This window comes from Balaenoptera borealis (assembly GCF_965194805.1).
Source record: "Balaenoptera borealis genome assembly, contig: HAP1_SCAFFOLD_1245, whole genome shotgun sequence".
Classification (NCBI taxonomy): Eukaryota; Metazoa; Chordata; class Mammalia; order Artiodactyla; family Balaenopteridae; genus Balaenoptera; species Balaenoptera borealis.
In genome coordinates this window covers 148,711-167,575 of record NW_028122972.1, presented here as the reverse complement: position 1 = coordinate 167,575, position 18,865 = coordinate 148,711, and the positions used below count along the sequence as shown (strand labels likewise).

General features: G+C 45.2%; 1 protein-coding gene across 1 annotated transcript in view; it reads left to right on the top strand.

Moving 5' to 3' along the window:
* The window catches only part of LOC309621944 (uncharacterized protein), a gene marked incomplete at both ends in the record, with an annotated part of 85,166 nt that overhangs the window by 14,330 nt on the left and 51,971 nt on the right, over positions 1 to 18,865 (top strand). The window contains one exon of the mRNA XM_082409215.1: positions 6,856 to 6,993. Coding sequence (XP_082265341.1) covers positions 6,856 to 6,993 — 138 coding nt within the window. The remainder of the gene's footprint in view (positions 1 to 6,855; positions 6,994 to 18,865) is intronic.

Sequence of the window (18,865 nt, the reverse complement as noted above, 5' to 3'; positions counted from 1 at the left end):
GGGCTGCCAGAAACATGGAGGAGGCAGCTGTGTGGCGGTCAGTGAGTGCCAGAGTAAAGTCTCCGAGTGAAGAAGAATTCTTTTCAGTGCTTGCTGTGATGTCCCACTCAAGAACACCTGGATAGGAAGCAGCTGAAGTGGAGATCTGGCTGTGGTCAGTAACTCCAGATAACATAGTCGTGCTAGAATGTTGGTAAAGGTAGGCACTACCCATGAGTGTCTGGAAAGGGGTACCGGTAGCCGATGCCGAACTGACGGCAGGGGCAGAGACTCTGGAGAAGTTGCAGACACTTCGTGTTAGGGAAGTTGCATTGCTCACCACAGGAGGAGAATGCTGCAGAGAATTTAGAGTTCCAAGTAGAGATGGATGTTGGAAATTTTCTGTAAGAACAAGAGGGTCATGAAAAACTCAGGGAGGTTGAGAAATTCTCACTACGTTTGAGGAACGGCATCATCTGAAGGTTCTTGCTATCAGGACACCTCTACTATCACTACTTCCTGAGAAACCCAAAATCAGACAGTTAATGATGGCTGTAAGGACTGAGCAGTTTTCCACTCTTCTCTATTAACTGCCTGTGCTCCCATCTTGGGCACAGACGGGCAGAAGAGCCAAGTGGTGTGGTTCAGAGATTGTTCTCTAGGCTGGAAGCAACCTTCTCCCTGCCCTGTCTTTCCCTTCAGCCTGCACTCGTATTGACTTCTATGCTATTTCCTAGACTGGAAGCATTTTAGAACTAGGAGGCCCTTAGAGAACTTCGATGTTCTCAGTCTCATTTCGTGAGTAAGGAAACTGAGGCTCAGAGAGGTCGGGTTGACTTGTTCAAGTTCTCTCATTATGTTAGTATCATTACCAGGTTTCAGAACCTAAGTATCCTGACTTCCTTGCCAGGACTCCACTCTGAGCATGATACTGCCAGAAAGCAGGAGAAATAGAACTTATAATATAGGCATTTTTTTTGTCCATTAGAAAACAGTACGGCTGTTACCATTGTCGTCTTCAGTGTCTCCCTTTGCTTGTGCAGTTCCCACGCTATTACCTAGAGGTGACGTACAGCTCAGTCCAACTGGTGAATTGAAAGAGTCATTTTTGCCCTCTTCAAGCCTGGTTTCTCATCCTACCTCAAAATGATTACCCGAAAGTGGATTTCTTAAGTGCTTTTGGAAAGGGAAGAGTTATCTGATTACTTCAGATTCCTCACCTGTAAAGTGGTTATAACACCACCACCAATAATAATAGCAGTAATAATTAATAGATGAATAAGCTGATCTATTGCGTATGATTTATATGGAGGAAGATACAATAAGTTCTAGAAAGACAAAGAAAAATCATGACAAGCATATTACGTTAACGAAAAAGAAATCCATAGATATTAATGAAAACTGGGGTATGTGGCAAGTATCGAAGCCTAATGAATTTACTAACAAATGGCATTCTGTACCATCCATGCAATATTATGAAAGTGAATTTTGCCCACTCTATTTTAGTGAATACTATTAACCAGAAGACACGATGGAGGTGATAGAGGTGAATGAATTCCTAGCCAATGCATACAGACAGAGAAGGTATGTCAGTAAAAAATGCATAACAAGCAACAGAATGCAATAAATGTGCATGTATAGGTAGCCACAACACATATAGACAAGTATTTCAATGAAAACCGGTACGAAGCAGACAGCAAAATAATAAGTGTAAAAGAGTTTCATTATTGTGCTCCTTCATATTTTTACCCAGCAAGTAAGAGGTATTAAGCCTAGGAGAAATATATATTTCAATGAATATAGCTTATATAATAAGCAGAAAGGAAGCTTAAAATGTATCAGGAAGGTTTTTGGATTTATCCTAGAACTTAGATTAGAATCATCTTCAGCATCCAAGAAGATGGCATCCCAAAACCTCAAAAAACCATCATGCCTAGAATCCAATTAAAAAAGATTTTCAAATGTAAGAAAATCCACAGGACTCCACAATACGGTTTTCGATAAACGTGGATGTTTGTTTGTTTTGTTTCTTTGGCCGCGCCGCGTGGCCCTGGCCGTGAAAGCACCGAGTCCTAAGCACTGGACCGCCAGGGAATTCCCTAAGTGGGGGGAATTAGAGATGTGGGGCTTGACTTTTTCTTCTTCTTCTTCTTCTTCTTCGGTAGCTAAGATCTACAAGCGAACGATGGCTGTTGATCAATGTGCTCTCTGTGTTAGGAAGGAAATAACTGTAAAAATGAAAAGCAGCCTTGCCTTAGAACCTACATATCACACCAAGGAAAATAGTCCTTCTGATTCAATTTAGAAGATATCACTTAAAATGTTGAATTGGTGAAATGTCTACCTAGTTTAAAAATTAGAAAGAATAAAACACTGAAAAGCAGCCCCCTAGATAACCACTGTGGTTGCTTGTTTATAGGAGGCATCATTTCTAAAACGTATTTCTAAAATGTTTATATTCAAAACTGTCAAGTGGCCAACTGTATTCAGAGAGGCAATAAAAGAAAGAAAACGGAGTATGACTTTTCTGATAAGCTGCCTTTCCTGGTGATCCCCTGTTCTGGCCTTACTTTCCTTCTTAGTCTGTTAATGTAAGGGTTTGCTACCATCAACTTGGTTTTGCCCTGCTCTGAGCAGGTTTCCCTCTGTGCTGTTTCTGCTTTAATTGAAAATCTTTGGTTCCCATCAGCATTCCATTGCAAACTCCGTTTTTCTTGAGAGCTCCTCTATGCTTTCCCTCTTCATTCTTACATTTTCTCCCATCTCTTGGTGCCTGTTGGCCTGTGCTACTGAAAACCATCCTAAACTTCCTTACGCTCGACTCTGTGCCTCCCTGTAGAGCCCAGTACTCTCCATCCTCTCTCCCTATTCTCTCTTTTCAACTAGTCGAAATCCTAGTGGAGGGAGACCATTAGAGATGAAACATCTTGGTATATATTGCTAGTTTTCTATGTCCCCTGACTTTTCTATGTTTCTGTTGAAACACTCTTGAGAAGTGTCTGATTTCGTTTTCTACATGGGTACCCTTTAAGGCTCAATACTGGAAAAGAAGGGGATCAGAGTGATCAACCCAACGTGGTATCCTAACGTAACAGTTAAGGAAAGCAACAGGCTTTGTGAGACAGCCAGTGATTTGTCCAAAGTCACACAGATAGTAAACGTCAAAGTCAAAACTGAAATTAGGTCTCCAGACGTGTAGTTCAATACTTTCCCTCATTATTCCATGCTATTTTGAATCTCCTACTCAATTTAGGGGCAAAAGAAATCGAACGCAAAACTTTCCAAAGTTTCTTTTCTTACCTGACATGGTCAGAGAAGAGGAAGCATCCACTGCAGGTACCAGGGATGAGGAGACAACAGTAGAGGATGTCCGAGTGGCTGCAGCTGAACGGCGCACGTGTCCAGTACAGAGGTCACTGGTTACTGGTCCAAACAGCTCCACGGAAACCCCAAGACTCTACCAAGTGGTAGTAGGTTTGGTAGGAGAGTGATGTCACAAAGCAGGCAGTTGAAAGGTATGAGAGAGCCAATAGGGAGGTCCGATCCCCAACAGGAAGGCGGGCTTGGGTGAAGAGAGTGTAGGAGAGCTAAAACAACACCTGAGTTTCTGAGCTCTGGGGAGGAAATCCTAGAAGACAGATTTACCTCCCCCAGGCTCTTCCATTAGGGAAATCATTGCCACATTTCTTACAGACGTTCATTAATACACTGAACTAAGAGTTACTTATATTCTACAGAGTATTCTATTTTATGTATCATATACTTAGAGCTATATAGATCTTCTTTAATTAATAATCCTTAGGAAGGAAAGAGCCATCTAGTTTGAACTATTACAGTTGTTCTGAAATCAGATGTGTCTAATGAGTGAACTGATAGCAGCTTTTAAGGAGCCAAAGTAGGGATTAAGAAGCTCTCTTTGTAACTTGGTTCAAGAGTAGGGTGAAGTTTCTTGAGTGTACCTTGTGGAGAATGTTGTGGTCCAAGGCTCTTCTCTTTTAGTTTCTTCTCCTTGACTCCTACCTTCCTTGGGCTGGGCTAGGCTGGGGGCCAGGTTGGACTTGCGACTTAACATTTCTCTTCCGCTTTCTCTTTTTTTTTTTTCTTCCATTATGGGCATTGCTTCGAGGACAAGCCTTGATCTTGCATTGGACGTTACTTCCTGTCACCTTCCAGCAGCAGGAGTCTTCTTTTCAGTGCTTGATGCTTCACGAAATAGACTCTGCCCGTTGGCAGCAAATACCAGAGAGCTAGGAGACAGAGCTGGTTGCAGACCTTTCCTCTTCCAGCCTTTGGTTGCAATTGTTTGGCCCATAATTTGCTAGCTCTAGTTCCTTGGGCCACACAGGTATCCTGCCATCTCCAGCTCTTGTTATATGTGAGAGACATTCTGAACACTGTCCCTTTTTCTTTGCACAGAAGTATATACAGTGTGGCAGTTACTGTAATCTCCTCCGCCTTGCAAACAGCCACTCTAGAATCTTGGACCTCTAGGACTCTCTGTCTTGCATGCTTGGGGGCAAGGCCAAGCAAAATGAAGAGGAGAATAATTAGAGAAAGAGGAGGACGTTGGTGGAGAATTGGGAGCAGGTAAGGTGAAAGGGCACAGGAGAAAAGAGATGCATGTAGACTTTTTGGTTTCTGTGGGAAACAGGTTGACACACTTGGGCCTCATTTGGTATTAACAGAACAGAGAGTTAAAGATCTAAGTAGCTAGATAGTGTGCAGCAACTGCCATGAAGTCTGTACACTGAAGAGAAGAGTCTCACATCTAGTTTTCATTTTGTTTTATGTCATAGTACCTTATTTATAGCATTCACTGGTGTGTTTGTAGAATACAGATGTTTTCAAATGCTCTGGTTTTGTCTACATGGTTATCTCCTTGTCCTGTTTGTAAGGAATCCAACATTGTAAGACATATTGCATGTTTTTCTCTTGACGATTGTTGACCTTGAAGCGTCATGAACTAACTTGAGCTGTTGGATTCTGTGGAGAAACGTTCAAAAGGGTCTGTGAAAAAGGCACTGTGGTGAGTCGCATTATGCACCCGAGCGTAAGGAGCAAGATATCTGCCACCAGCCCAGCTTGGCCTGGATTGCCTCTGTTTTAGTTCCCCTGGTTAGTGCTTTTCTCCCTAACCACTCTTGTGACTGTGATAATGTGAGTAAGGGCGGAGTTGCTAATGATCTATGTGTGAGGTAAGCTGGTTTGAGGGAGGAAATCTATGGACCTAGTCATTTTCCTTGGTGGTAAGCTTTCAGGGGTGCAGAGATGGATCTTCCTGGGGCCTTTTCTGGTCCCAGGAAGATATCGCATAGATGGGACCTCCCAAGACACACATTGAATCTTTAGGCCTGTTTTTCCTATTATGAGGTACGAACGAGTTTCTTCACTGATGGGGATGATGCTTATCTGAGAAGAAATTGTGAAAGGTGGTGTAGTGTAGAGGTGTGGCTTAAGCTTTTAAGTTTTCCTCCAGGTTTTTCCCCTAAGCTTCCTACTTCGGACGGCCTACTTACATGATACTAGTAGGTGATGTCCGGCTAACAACTTCCTAAATATACCTGCAAGCCAGATCAGTGTCTCTTTTCTCTGTATTCCCATGGAAATCAAGAGTCCCGCCGAATTTTCCATCGAAACAGTTGATTTGTGTTGTCTCTAGGAATTCTAAAGGGCGTACCGTTGCTTCCTAACCGGTGTCATTTGGGAGATCCGCCTCTGTACGTTCAAATGATTAATTTTGAGACTTTGCTCATGTGTGCAGTAAACCCTTGAATTCCCTAAGACCTTCCTTTCCTCCATCTCCTACCCCATTAAGCCCGCTTCAGTTCATCTCCTGAATTTCTTTGGAATCTGTCAGCCAGCTCTTCCTCAACTTCCTAATACTGAACTTGCCTGTCTGTTGCGATTAGGTCCTAACTGGTGTCCATATATCTTGTTTCCTTCCAATCCACTCTTCACACAAGAAACCTTCAAAGCAAGTTGGAACGTTGCTCATAAACATCGCTCACAAGCATTGTTTTGAGAATAGAAAACACACTGTTGGCCTTTAAGACTCTGCGTGGTCTAGAATCCTCTCTGCTTCTCTAGCCCCATCTTGTGCCACTTTTGCCCTCACTTTCTATGCTTCAGATACACTGAATTAACCTTAGTTCTCACTCATCTGACAGAAGTCAGTTCAGATACTATTTTTCACTGTGATTCCTAGCATTAAGGAATTTGATTATCAGGTTTTGTATGAGGACTATTTCATCAGGGGTACAGAAGTTCTGGCCATCTCTGGTTTTGGATATCCCTTATTTGTTGAGACCTTTGCGTTGTTTGGTTGCCTTTTGTCTGTTTTCCAGATGGGAAAACAGGAACAAGGGAAGTATAGGTTATTACTAGGTGGGGTTGAACAAGTGGAGCAGCAAACTGCAAAGCAGAAAGAAGAGGGACGTACTATAGAGGGATATGACTTCCATTCTCAAGGCGCCTGCATCCTGTGCAGGGAGACAGCCTAACATAAAATGTGCCTAACAACAAATATATTGACTTCTTACTAAAAATCTCCAGTTCATAGAACCGAGGGGTTTGTACCTTCTCCTTTAAAAGTGATAGTCCTGGGACTTCCCCGGTGGTCCCGTGGTGAAGACTCTGCGCTTCCAACGCAGCAGGCGTGGGTTCAATCCCTGGTTGGGGAGCTAAGATCCCACATGCTGCGCAGCCAAAGAAATTTTTGTCGAACGTTATACTCCTGTATTGTTGGCTTTAGTGGTTTAGATTTTGTTGTACTGTTAAGAAGATTTCAGTTTATTTACCGGGAACAAACAACACATAATGTAAAAATAGTTTCCCAGAAACGATTTCCATCATTCTCTTCCTCCCTTTCTCCCGCAGACTGGTGTTTCACCTTGACAAGTTCTCTGTCATTCCATAGGAAAGCTGTCTGGCTTGGAGGTTGCAATCCCAGGGAATTTTTCATCAGCGGGGAAGTCTCCATCACTACAGAGGAATCAAGGGAGAAGTCAGTCCCTGGTAAGTGAGATGCTCCCCCTAAACACCAACACAGCAGTCGTGTACCTTTCAAGGGGTTCAGGGGCAAGATGGGCAAGGCATTTCTACTAACTCTTCTTAAGGATCACGGACAGTGCCCTATGCTACGAGGTAAGCGGTGACTGCTGTAGTTCTTACTGGTGATCCTTTCCTGTCACTGATTCTCGGCCTTCTTTGTATTTCATAGGACTGTTGTCAGTCCAATACAAAATGAGTCTTATTTTTAAAAACCTGAAATGTTTTACAGAGCCTAGCATTCTCATATAGGGTCCTTTCCATTCTCCCCACTTTCCCGAGAGGCCAAGAACACTTCACACCATGAACTAGGAGAGGGGGTAGAGCCCTTTCTGATGAAATACATCAACAAAGACAGAGCCTTAGCCTGCTTGCTCTCTGGACAGGATCTCGGACCACAAGGTCTTCAATCCTGGTATAAATGAAGGAAGTGAGGACAGTTCAACTGGCACTCTGATAACAAGAGTTCTGAAACACCTTCCGAAGAGACTATAGCAGTAGATGAGGGAAGGGAGTGCTACAGTGTGGCAGTACAGGGGGAACGATCGGCTACAGCAGTGAAAAGTGTGGTACCGATTGGTGTGCTCTCGGGATTCTTGTACATGTAGCATAGATGACCTCTACGGTGGCCCTCCCACCTTCCCACCTGCATTAGGTGTTCTTTTTTTTTGTAATTTATGTTTATGTATTTATTTACTGTTTGAACTTATTTATTCTACGTATTTATGTTTTTGGCCGCACTGGGTCTCTCATTGCTGTGCACGGGCTTTCTCTAGTTGGCGGCTAGCGGGGGCTACTCTCGGTTGCGGTGTGCGGGCATCTCATCGCGGTGGCTTCTCTTGTTGCGGAGCATGGGCTGTAGGCACGTGGGCTTCGGTAGTTGAGGCTCACGGGCTCTAGAATGCAGGCTCCGTCGTCGTGGCACATGCGCTTAGTTGCTGCACGGCATGTGGGATCTTCGCAGACCAGGGCTCGAACCCGTGTCCCCTGCATTGGCAGGCGCCACCAGGGAAGCCCTAGGTGTTCTCATATAGAGTCTAAAAACAGAGAGCACTGAGAGAAGGTAGTGGTTATTAAAGGCTCAGGATCTAAATTCTACCTGTCTCTACACCCCTTCCCAGCTGTCGATTTGACCCCATTTTTGAATGCTGACCTCATTGTTCAACTTTTCTCTGCCGTCTGTATACTCACCTTGAAAACTTGTTTCTGTGATGCGTTGAGCAGACACAGGGTGGCAGACTGCAGAGGTGGAAGCTGGTGGTCGGATATTTGTGGGCTGAATCTCCTTCAGTCCCATTCCCATTTCTGGTTGCCCAGAGGCCCTACTTCCTGTGTGTGACGCCGAGCCGTAGGATTGCGGGCAGGAGCCAAGTTCTCCATACAGTAAAGACCCCAGTGTGCCTTGGTTACAGTAATATACCTGGCTTCCTTCCTGGCAGGGAAGTGACAGGCGGCTATGCCCCTGCTTTGTTCGTGGGCCTCCTGATCCAGCAGTTCCCTTGGCTCTGCCCCTGTCGTCAGCTGCCCCTAGGATAACTCTGAGCCCTAGCCACTTCTCTGGTAGATTTCCCTATTCCCCCACTACAGTCACACCTGAATAAGGCAACTCAGACCTTTCAGAGATGTGTCCTGAACCTCTTGTTTTCTGAAATACCTATCTGGTGGTTGTGAGACTTAAGGCCAGCGTCCCCGAGAGACTTTTTCTATTTCTCCTAGTAAACCTAGACTCATCTTCTGTCACCTTCAACTCTACTCCAATTGTGTTCTTTCAACCCAGACCTCTGACCCTGCTTTTTACTTCTGCCATTTCATCCTCGCTCCTGCTTCCTTTCCTAAATCCATACGTCTCTTTTGGCCTTCCTAGCCCTGGGCCAAGTTCCTTCCTCTTTGCTCAGTTTTTACCCCTTTCCTTCATTCTCCCATCCAACTTTCAGTCCTTCCTTTCTCACGCCCCAGTTAGCAGCATCTGAAAATTCGAAAGGTTTGTTACTCGTCTATTAATTGTATTCCATTTACTTATTCAGTTCTATACCTGTCTTACCTGTGTATGGAAGAACAGCTGGTAGCCAAGGTGGCACCAAGAATCCTAGCAGCTCTCACTTGACGTATCCGTAGTAGTCGGCAATTTCCATTTCGTTTTCCCTCTCGGTGAAAAATTGCAGCTTGCCCGAAGAGGTGTATCCGGCAGCATTCTCCCGTTGTTGTTGAGCCCGCCTCTTCATGGCCTCTCGCTCTGGCCTCTGCTCTTGTTCGATGGGCTTTGACATGACTGGCTCAGGCACGTTGGGTTCCCTCCATGGAACTCGTTGCTTGCTGAAGTCTTGGAGTAGAAAGTGGGTTTGGAGCTTGGGTGGGGACTGGCGCTTATTCACAGCAGGGGGAACAGGCTCCCGCTGGAGAGGAGCGCCAGATGAAGTTTTGGAGGGTGCAGGCCTAGGAGCAGCAGACTGAGGGACACGAGGCTGGGTATGGTTGGGCCAAGCCGGTTGGGTTGGGTTGGTCACAGTTGGCTGAGCTGGTTTGGCGGGGCCTGGCAAAGAGGCAGGAGCTGGCTGGGATGAATTGGCTGCAGCAGGTTGAGCTGAGTCAGTAGAACCAGGCTGGGCACGGTAAGCCCCAGCAGGCCGATGTGAGGCCAGAGACTGTGGCCTCCGAGGAGCGGGTCGAGCTTGAGGCTTGTCCCAGGCAGAAAAAGGCAGAGGTATCAACTTGACCTTCCCAGGAGGAGGCCGCTCATACTGGGCTGGAGACGGACACTCTGTTTCAGCACTGCTGTCTGGTTTCTGGGCTTGGACTTGCGTTTTCTCAGGACCCTTCCCCTCACGTGGGGTATGCCGCCATGGCTGGATAGCTGGGGGTGGCTGGGGGTCTTTGGGGTTGCTTGACTTTCCCAAGAGCCGACAGGAAGAGCGCCCAGTTTTCGTCTCATTCTTCTTCCCCAGCGCATGAAGAACCTTCACAGACTCCAGCATGCGCACGCCAAGGGAGGTTCGAGGCTTTTGAAAGCTCTGTTGGAGAAGCTCAGTTTGGTGTTCCTTTCGCTTCGTGTGGGGGATTGCTGGCTTCTCTTCTGCCTTGACTTTGTTCCCTGACTGCTTGTTCTCCTCAGCCTTGTTTCTCCCTCTGGTCCTTTTGGTCTTTTCCTGCCCGTGGCTCTTAGTTTTGCTGATCTTTCTGGATGCAGCTTTCTGAGGTTTGCCTTGAGAGTGCTTGGCCGTGTTCACAGGAGCCCTGTCACTGACTGCAGCGTGGCATATAACCACTTCTCCCCCTAACAGGCACTCTGGATTCTTTGGCTGGATTTTGGCCTTGGGAGCGCCACTGATAGGCTCAGAGGCTTTCTGTTTGTTCTTCCTGGGTTGATCAGAGGGAACCTTTATGACACTTGGCTTTTCCTGCACCTGATTCACCTTAATGGCTCTGGTGTCTTTAGCTTTGATCACGTTGGGACCTTGGGATTGATCAAGATCTTTCAAAGGATTAAAGAGCTGGGGAAGGTGAATATCCTCCGCCAGTGTAGTAATGTCTGCAAGACCACTGCTAGGTTCAATCCCATTTTCAAGTGTCCCTAGGTCCTGACGACTCCGGCTGTTCTCTCCCAGATCAGCATTTTCAGAACCAGGCTGCTCCTCTTGGCTGAGGGGATCGGTGCAGGCCAGCGGCTGGTGAATATCAGGGATTCCTAAAGGGAGTAGTGGAGGATCTTGGTTCTCTGTTGGGATCTGGTAGGCATCCAGAGGCTTTGAAAGCTTGGTTTTGATATCATCCACGTGCTTACTCTCTATTTGTCCCTGGCTTGGAGCTGGAGGCAGGGCCAGGAGACGCCTGGCACTCTGGACTGGAGCTGTCACTGAAATGTCCCCAAGTTCAGATGGTGGGTTACTCTCAAGTATGTGGCTGTTTCTGCTACTGCAGGACTTGGGGAGTTCTTGACTTTGTGTCACACAAAACGTCTGGCTTGGAGGTTGCAATCCCAGGGAATTTTTCATCACCAGGGGGGAGGTCTCCATCCCTACAAAGGGATCAAGGGAGAAGTCAGTCCCTGGTAAGTGAGATGCTCCCCCTAAACACCAACACAGCAGTCGTGTACCTTTCAAGGGGTTCAGGGGCAAGATGGGCAAGGCATTTCTACTAACTCTTCTTAAGGATCACGGACAGTGCCCTATGCTACGAGGTAAGCGGTGACTGTTGTAATTCTTACTGGTGAGCCTTTCCTGTCGCTGATTCTCGGCTCGCTTTGTATTTCATAGGACTGTTTATAAGTCCAATACAAAATGAGTCTTATTTTTAAAAACCTGAAATGTTTTACAAAGCCTAGCATTCTCATATAGGGTCCTTTCCATTCTCCCCACTTTCCCGAGAGGCCAAGAACACGTCACACCATGAACTAGGAGAGGGGGTAGAGCCCTTGCTGATGAAATACATCAACAAAGACAGAGTCTTAGCCTGCTTGCTCTCTGGACAGGATCTCGGACCACAAGGTCTTCAATCCTGGTATAAATGAAGGAAGTGAGGACAGTTCAACTGGCACTCTCATAACAAGAGTTCTGAAACACCTTCCGAAGAGACTATAGCAGTAGATGAGGGAAGGGAGTGCTACAGTGTGGCAGTACAGGGGGAACGATCGGCTACAGCAGTGAAAAGTGTGGTACCGATTGGTGTGCTCTCGGGGTTCTTGTACATGTAGCATAGATGACCTCTACAGTGGCCCTCCCACCGTCCCACCTGCATTAGGTGTTCTTTTTTTTTTGTAATTTATGTTTATGTATTTATTTACTGTTTGAACTTATTTATTCTACGTATTTATGTTTTTGGCTGCACTGGGTCTCTCATTGCTGTGCACGGGCTTTCTCTAGTTGGCGGCTAGCGGGGGCTACTCTTGGTTGCGGTGTGCGGGCTTCTCATCGCGGTGGCTTCTCTTGTTGCGGAGCATGGGCTGTAGGCACGTGGGCTTCGGTAGTTGAGGCTCACGGGCTCTAGAATGCAGGCTCCGTCGTTGTGGCACATGCGCTTAGTTGCTGCACGGCATGTGGGATCTTCGCAGACCAGGGCTCGAACCCGTGTCCCCCGCATTGCATTGGCAGGCGGATTCTTAACCACGGCGCCACCAGGGAAGCCCTAGGTGTTCTCATAGAGAGTCTAAAAACAGAGGGCACTGAGCGAAGGTAGTGGTTATTAAAGGCTCAGGATCTGAATTCTACCTGCCTCTACACCCCTTCCCAGCTGTCGATTTGACCCCATTTTTGAATGCCGACCTCATTCTTCAACTTTCTCTGGCGTTTGTTATACTCACCTTGAAAACTTGTTTCTGTGATGCGTTGAGCAGACACAGGGTGGCAGACTGCAGAGGTGGAAGCTGGTGGTCGGATATTTGTGGGCTGAATCTCCTTCGGTCCCATTCCCATTTCTGGTTGCCCAGAGGCCCGACTTCCTGTGTATGACGCCGAGCCGTAGGATTGCGGGCAGGAGCCAAGTTCTCCATACAGTAAAGACCCCAGTGTGCCTTGGTTATAGTAATATACCTGGCTTCCTTCCTGGCAGGGAAGTGGCAGGCGGCTCTGCCCCTGATTTGGAATCTGAGATGGTGTTCCCTGAGCAAGGCTGGCAGAAAGCGATGGATGTAGAGGGACCATGTTCTTGGCGTCTGAAGTTTTATCATCCTGGGCTGCCAGAAACATGGAGGAGGCAGCTGTGTGGCGGTCAGTGAGTGCCAGAGTAAAGTCTCCGAGTGAAGAAGAATTCTTTTCAGTGCTTGCTGTGATGTCCCACTCAAGAACACCTGGATAGGAAGCAGCTGAAGTGGAGATCTGGCTGTGGTCAGTAACTCCAGATAACATAGTCGTGCTAGAATGTTGGTAAAGGTAGGCACTACCCATGAGTGTCTGGAAAGGGGTACCGGTAGCCGATGCCGAACTGACGGCAGGGGCAGAGACTCTGGAGAAGTTGCAGACACTTCGTGTTAGGGAAGTTGCATTGCTCACCACAGGAGGAGAATGCTGCAGAGAATTTAGAGTTCCAAGTAGAGATGGATGTTGGAAATTTTCTGTAAGAACAAGAGGGTCATGAAAAACTCAGGGAGGTTGAGAAATTCTCACTACGTTTGAGGAACGGCATCATCTGAAGGTTCTTGCTATCAGGACACCTCTACTATCACTACTTCCTGAGAAACCCAAAATCAGACAGTTAATGATGGCTGTAAGGACTGAGCAGTTTTCCACTCTTCTCTATTAACTGCCTGTGCTCCCATCTTGGGCACAGACGGGCAGAAGAGCCAAGTGGTGTGGTTCAGAGATTGTTCTCTAGGCTGGAAGCAACCTTCTCCCTGCCCTGTCTTTCCCTTCAGCCTGCACTCGTATTGACTTCTATGCTATTTCCTAGACTGGAAGCATTTTAGAACTAGGAGGCCCTTAGAGAACTTCGATGTTCTCAGTCTCATTTCGTAAGGAAACTGAGGCTCAGAGAGGTCGGGTTGACTTGTTCAAGTTCTCTCATTATGTTAGTATCATTACCAGGTTTCAGAACCTAAGTATCCTGACTTCCTTGCCAGGACTCCACTCTGAGCATGATACTGCCAGAAAGCAGGAGAAATAGAACTTATAATATAGGCATTTTTTTTGTCCATTAGAAAACAGTACGGCTGTTACCATTGTCGTCTTCAGTGTCTCCCTTTGCTTGTGCAGTTCCCACGCTATTACCTAGAGGTGACGTACAGCTCAGTCCAACTGGTGAATTGAAAGAGTCATTTTTGCCCTCTTCAAGCCTGGTTTCTCATCCTACCTCAAAATGATTACCCGAAAGTGGATTTCTTAAGTGCTTTTGGAAAGGGAAGAGTTATCTGATTACTTCAGATTCCTCACCTGTAAAGTGGTTATAACACCACCACCAATAATAATAGCAGTAATAATTAATAGATGAATAAGCTGATCTATTGCGTATGATTTATATGGAGGAAGATACAATAAGTTCTAGAAAGACAAAGAAAAATCATGACAAGCATATTACGTTAACGAAAAAGAAATCCATAGATATTAATGAAAACTGGGGTATGTGGCAAGTATCGAAGCCTAATGAATTTACTAACAAATGGCATTCTGTACTATCCATGCAATATTATGAAAGTGAATTTTGCCCACTCTATTTTAGTGAATACTATTAACCAGAAGACACGATGGAGGTGATAGAGGTGAATGAATTCCTAGCCAATGCATACAGACAGAGAAGGTATGTCAGTAAAAAATGCATAACAAGCAACAGAATGCAATAAATGTGCATGTATAGGTAGCCACAACACATATAGACAAGTATTTCAATGAAAACCGGTACGAAGCAGACAGCAAAATAATAAGTGTAAAAGAGTTTCATTATTGTGCTCCTTCATATTTTTACCCAGCAAGTAAGAGGTATTAAGCCTAGGAGAAATATATATTTCAATGAATATAGCTTATATAATAAGCAGAAAGGAAGCTTAAAATGTATCAGGAAGGTTTTTGGATTTATCCTAGAACTTAGATTAGAATCATCTTCAGCATCCAAGAAGATGGCATCCCAAAACCTCAAAAAACCATCATGCCTAGAATCCAATTAAAAAAGATTTTCAAATGTAAGAAAATCCACAGGACTCCACAATATGGTTTTCGATAAACGTGGATGTTTGTTTGTTTTGTTTCTTTGGCCGCGCCGCGTGGCCCTGGCCGTGAAAGCACCGAGTCCTAAGCACTGGACCGCCAGGGAATTCCCTAAGTGGGGGGGGGAATTAGAGATGTGGGGCTTGACTTTTTCTTCTTCTTCTTCTTCTTCTTCGGTAGCTAAGCTCTACAAGCGAACGATGGCTGTTGATCAATGTGCTCTCTGTGTTAGGAAGGAAATAACTGTAAAAATGAAAAGCAGCCTTGCCTTAGAACCTACATATCACACCAAGGAAAATAGTCCTTCTGATTCAATTTAGAAGATATCACTTAAAATGTTGAATTGGTGAAATGTCTACCTAGTTTAAAAATTAGAAAGAATAAAACACTGAAAAGCAGCCCCCTAGATAACCACTGTGGTTGCTTGTTTATAGGAGGCATCATTTCTAAAACGTATTTCTAAAATGTTTATATTCAAAACTGTCAAGTGGCCAACTGTATTCAGAGAGGCAATAAAAGAAAGAAAACGGAGTATGACTTTTCTGATAAGCTGCCTTTCCTGGTGATCCCCTGTTCTGGCCTTACTTTCCTTCTTAGTCTGTTAATGTAAGGGTTTGCTACCATCAACTTGGTTTTGCCCTGCTCTGAGCAGGTTTCCCTCTGTGCTGTTTCTGCTTTAATTGAAAATCTTTGGTTCCCATCAGCATTCCATTGCAAACTCCGTTTTTCTTGAGAGCTCCTCTATGCTTTCCCTCTTCATTCTTACATTTTCTCCCATCTCTTGGTGCCTGTTGGCCTGTGCTAATGAAAACCATCCTAAACTTCCTTACGCTCGACTCTGTGCCTCCCTGTAGAGCCCAGTACTCTCCATCCTCTCTCCCTATTCTCTCTTTTCAACTAGTCGAAATCCTAGTGGAGGGAGACCATTAGAGATGAAACATCTTGGTATATATTGCTAGTTTTCTATGTCCCCTGGCTTTTCTATGTTTCTGTTGAAACACTCTTGAGAAGTGTCTGATTTCGTTTTCTACATGGGTACCCTTTAAGGCTCAATACTGGAAAAGAAGGGGATCAGAGTGATCAACCCAACGTGGTATCCTAACGTAACAGTTAAGGAAAGCAACAGGCTTTGTGAGACAGCCAGTGATTTGTCCAAAGTCACACAGATAGTAAACGTCAAAGTCAAAACTGAAATTAGGTCTCCAGACGTGTAGTTCAATACTTTCCCTCATTATTCCATGCTATTTTGAATCTCCTACTTACTCAATTTAGGGGCAAAAGAAATCGAACGCAAAACTTTCCAAAGTTTCTTTTCTTACCTGACATGGTCAGAGAAGAGGAAGCATCCACTGCAGGTACAAGGGATGAGGAGACAACACTAGAGGATGTCCGAGTGGCTGCAGCTGAACGGCGCACGTGTCCAGTACAGAGGTCACTGGTTACTGGTCCAAACAGCTCCACGGAAACCCCAAGGCTCTACCAAGTGGTAGTAGGTTTGGTAGGAGAGTGATGTCACAAAGCAGGCAGTTGAAAGGTATGAGAGAGCCAATAGGGAGGTCCGATCCCCAACAGGAAGGCGGGCTTGGGTGAAGAGAGTGTAGGAGAGCTAAAACAACACCTGAGTTTCTGAGCTCTGGGGAGGAAATCCTAGAAGACAGATTTACCTCCCCCAGGCTCTTCCATTAGGGAAATCATTGCCACATTTCTTACAGACGTTCATTAATACACTGAACTAAGAGTTACTTATATTCTACAGAGTATTCTATTTTATGTATCATATACTTAGAGCTATATAGATCTTCTTTAATTAATAATCCTTAGGAAGGAAAGAGCCATCTAGTTTGAACTATTACAGTTGTTCTGAAATCATATGTGTCTAATGAGTGAACTGATAGCAGCTTTTAAGGAGCCAAAGTAGGGATTAAGAAGCTCTCTTTGTAACTTGGTTCAAGAGTAGGGTGAAGTTTGTTGAGTGTACCTTGTGGAGAATGTTGTGGTCCAAGGCTCTTCTCTTTTAGTTTCTTCTCCTTGACTCCTACCTTCCTTGGGCTGGGCTAGGCTGGGGGCCAGGTTGGACTTGCGACTTAACGTTTCTCTTCCGCTTTCTCTTTTTTTTTTTTCTTCCATTATGGGCATTGCTTCGAGGACAAGCCTTGATCTTGCATTGGACGTTACTTCCTGTCACCTTCCAGCAGCAGGAGTCTTCTTTTCAGTGCTTGATGCTTCACGAAATAGACTCTGCCCGTTGGCAGCAAATACCAGAGAGCTAGGAGACAGAGCTGGTTGCAGACCTTTCCTCTTCCAGCCTTTGGTTGCAATTGTTTGGCCCATAATTTGCTAGCTCTAGTTCCTTGGGCCACACAGGTATCCTGCCATCTCCAGCTCTTGTTATATGTGAGAGACATTCTGAACACTGTCCCTTTTTCTTTGCACAGAAGTATATACAGTGTGGCAGTTACTGTAATCTCCTCCGCCTTGCAAACAGCCACTCTAGAATCTTGGACCTCTAGGACTCTCTGTCTTGCATGCTTGGGGGCAAGGCCAAGCAAAATGAAGAGGAGAATAATTAGAGAAAGAGGAGGACGTTGGTGGAGAATTGGGAGCAGGTAAGGTGAAAGGGCACAGGAGAAAAGAGATGCATGTAGACTTTTTGGTTTCTGTGGGAAACAGGTTGACACACTTGGGCCTCATTTGGTATTAACAGAACAGAGAGTTAAAGATCTAAGTAGCTAGATAGTGTGCAGCAACTGCCATGAAGTCTGTACACTGAAGAGAAGAGTCTCACATCTAGTTTTCATTTTGTTTTATGTCATAGTACCTTATTTATAGCATTCACTGGTGTGTTTGTAGAATACAGATGTTTTCAAATGCTCTGGTTTTGTCTACATGGTTATCTCCTTGTCCTGTTTGTAAGGAATCCAACATTGTAAGACATATTGCATGTTTTTCTCTTGACGATTGTTGACCTTGAAGCGTCATGAACTAACTTGAGCTGTTGGATTCTGTGGAGAAACGTTCAAAAGGGTCTGTGAAAAAGGCACTGTGGTGAGTCGCATTATGCACCCGAGCGTAAGGAGCAAGATATCTGCCACCAGCCCAGCTTGGCCTGGATTGCCTCTGTTTTAGTTCCCCTGGTTAGTGCTTTTCTCCCTAACCACTCTTGTGACTGTGATAATGTGAGTAAGGGCGGAGTTGCTAATGATCTATGTGTGAGGTAAGCTGGTTTGAGGGAGGAAATCTATGGACCTAGTCATTTTCCTTGGTGGTAAGCTTTCAGGGGTGCAGAGATGGATCTTCCTGGGGCCTTTTCTGGTCCCAGGAAGATATCGCATAGATGGGACCTCCCAAGACACACATTGAATCTTTAGGCCTGTTTTTCCTATTATGAGGTACGAACGAGTTTCTTCACTGATGGGGATGATGCTTATCTGAGAAGAAATTGTGAAAGGTGGTGTAGTGTAGAGGTGTGGCTTAAGCTTTTAAGTTTTCCTCCAGGTTTTTCCCCTAAGCTTCCTACTTCGGACGGCCTACTTACATGATACTAGTAGGTGATGTCCGGCTAACAACTTCCTAAATATACCTGCAAGCCAGATCAGTGTCTCTTTTCTCTGTATTCCCATGGAAATCAAGAGTCCCGCCGAATTTTCCATCGAAACAGTTGATTTGTGTTGTCTCTAGGAATTCTAAAGGGCGTACCGTTGCTTCCTAACCGGTGTCATTTGGGAGATCCGCCTCTGTACGTTCAAATGATTAATTTTGAGACTTTGCTCATGTGTGCAGTAAACCCTTGAATTCCCTAAGACCTTCCTTTCCTCCATCTCCTACCCCATTAAGCCCGCTTCAGTTCATCTCCTGAATTTCTTTGGAATCTGTCAGCCAGCTCTTCCTCAACTTCCTAATACTGAACTTGCCTGTCTGTTGCGATTAGGTCCTAACTGGTGTCCATATATCTTGTTTCCTTCCAATCCACTCTTCACACAAGAAACCTTCAAAGCAAGTTGGAACGTTGCTCATAAACATCGCTCACAAGCATTGTTTTGAGAATAGAAAACACACTGTTGGCCTTTAAGACTCTGCGTGGTCTAGAATCCTCTCTGCTTCTCTAGCCCCATCTTGTGCCACTTTTGCCCTCACTTTCTATGCTTCAGATACACTGAATTAACCTTAGTTCTCACTCATCTGACAGAAGTCAGTTCAGATACTATTTTTCACTG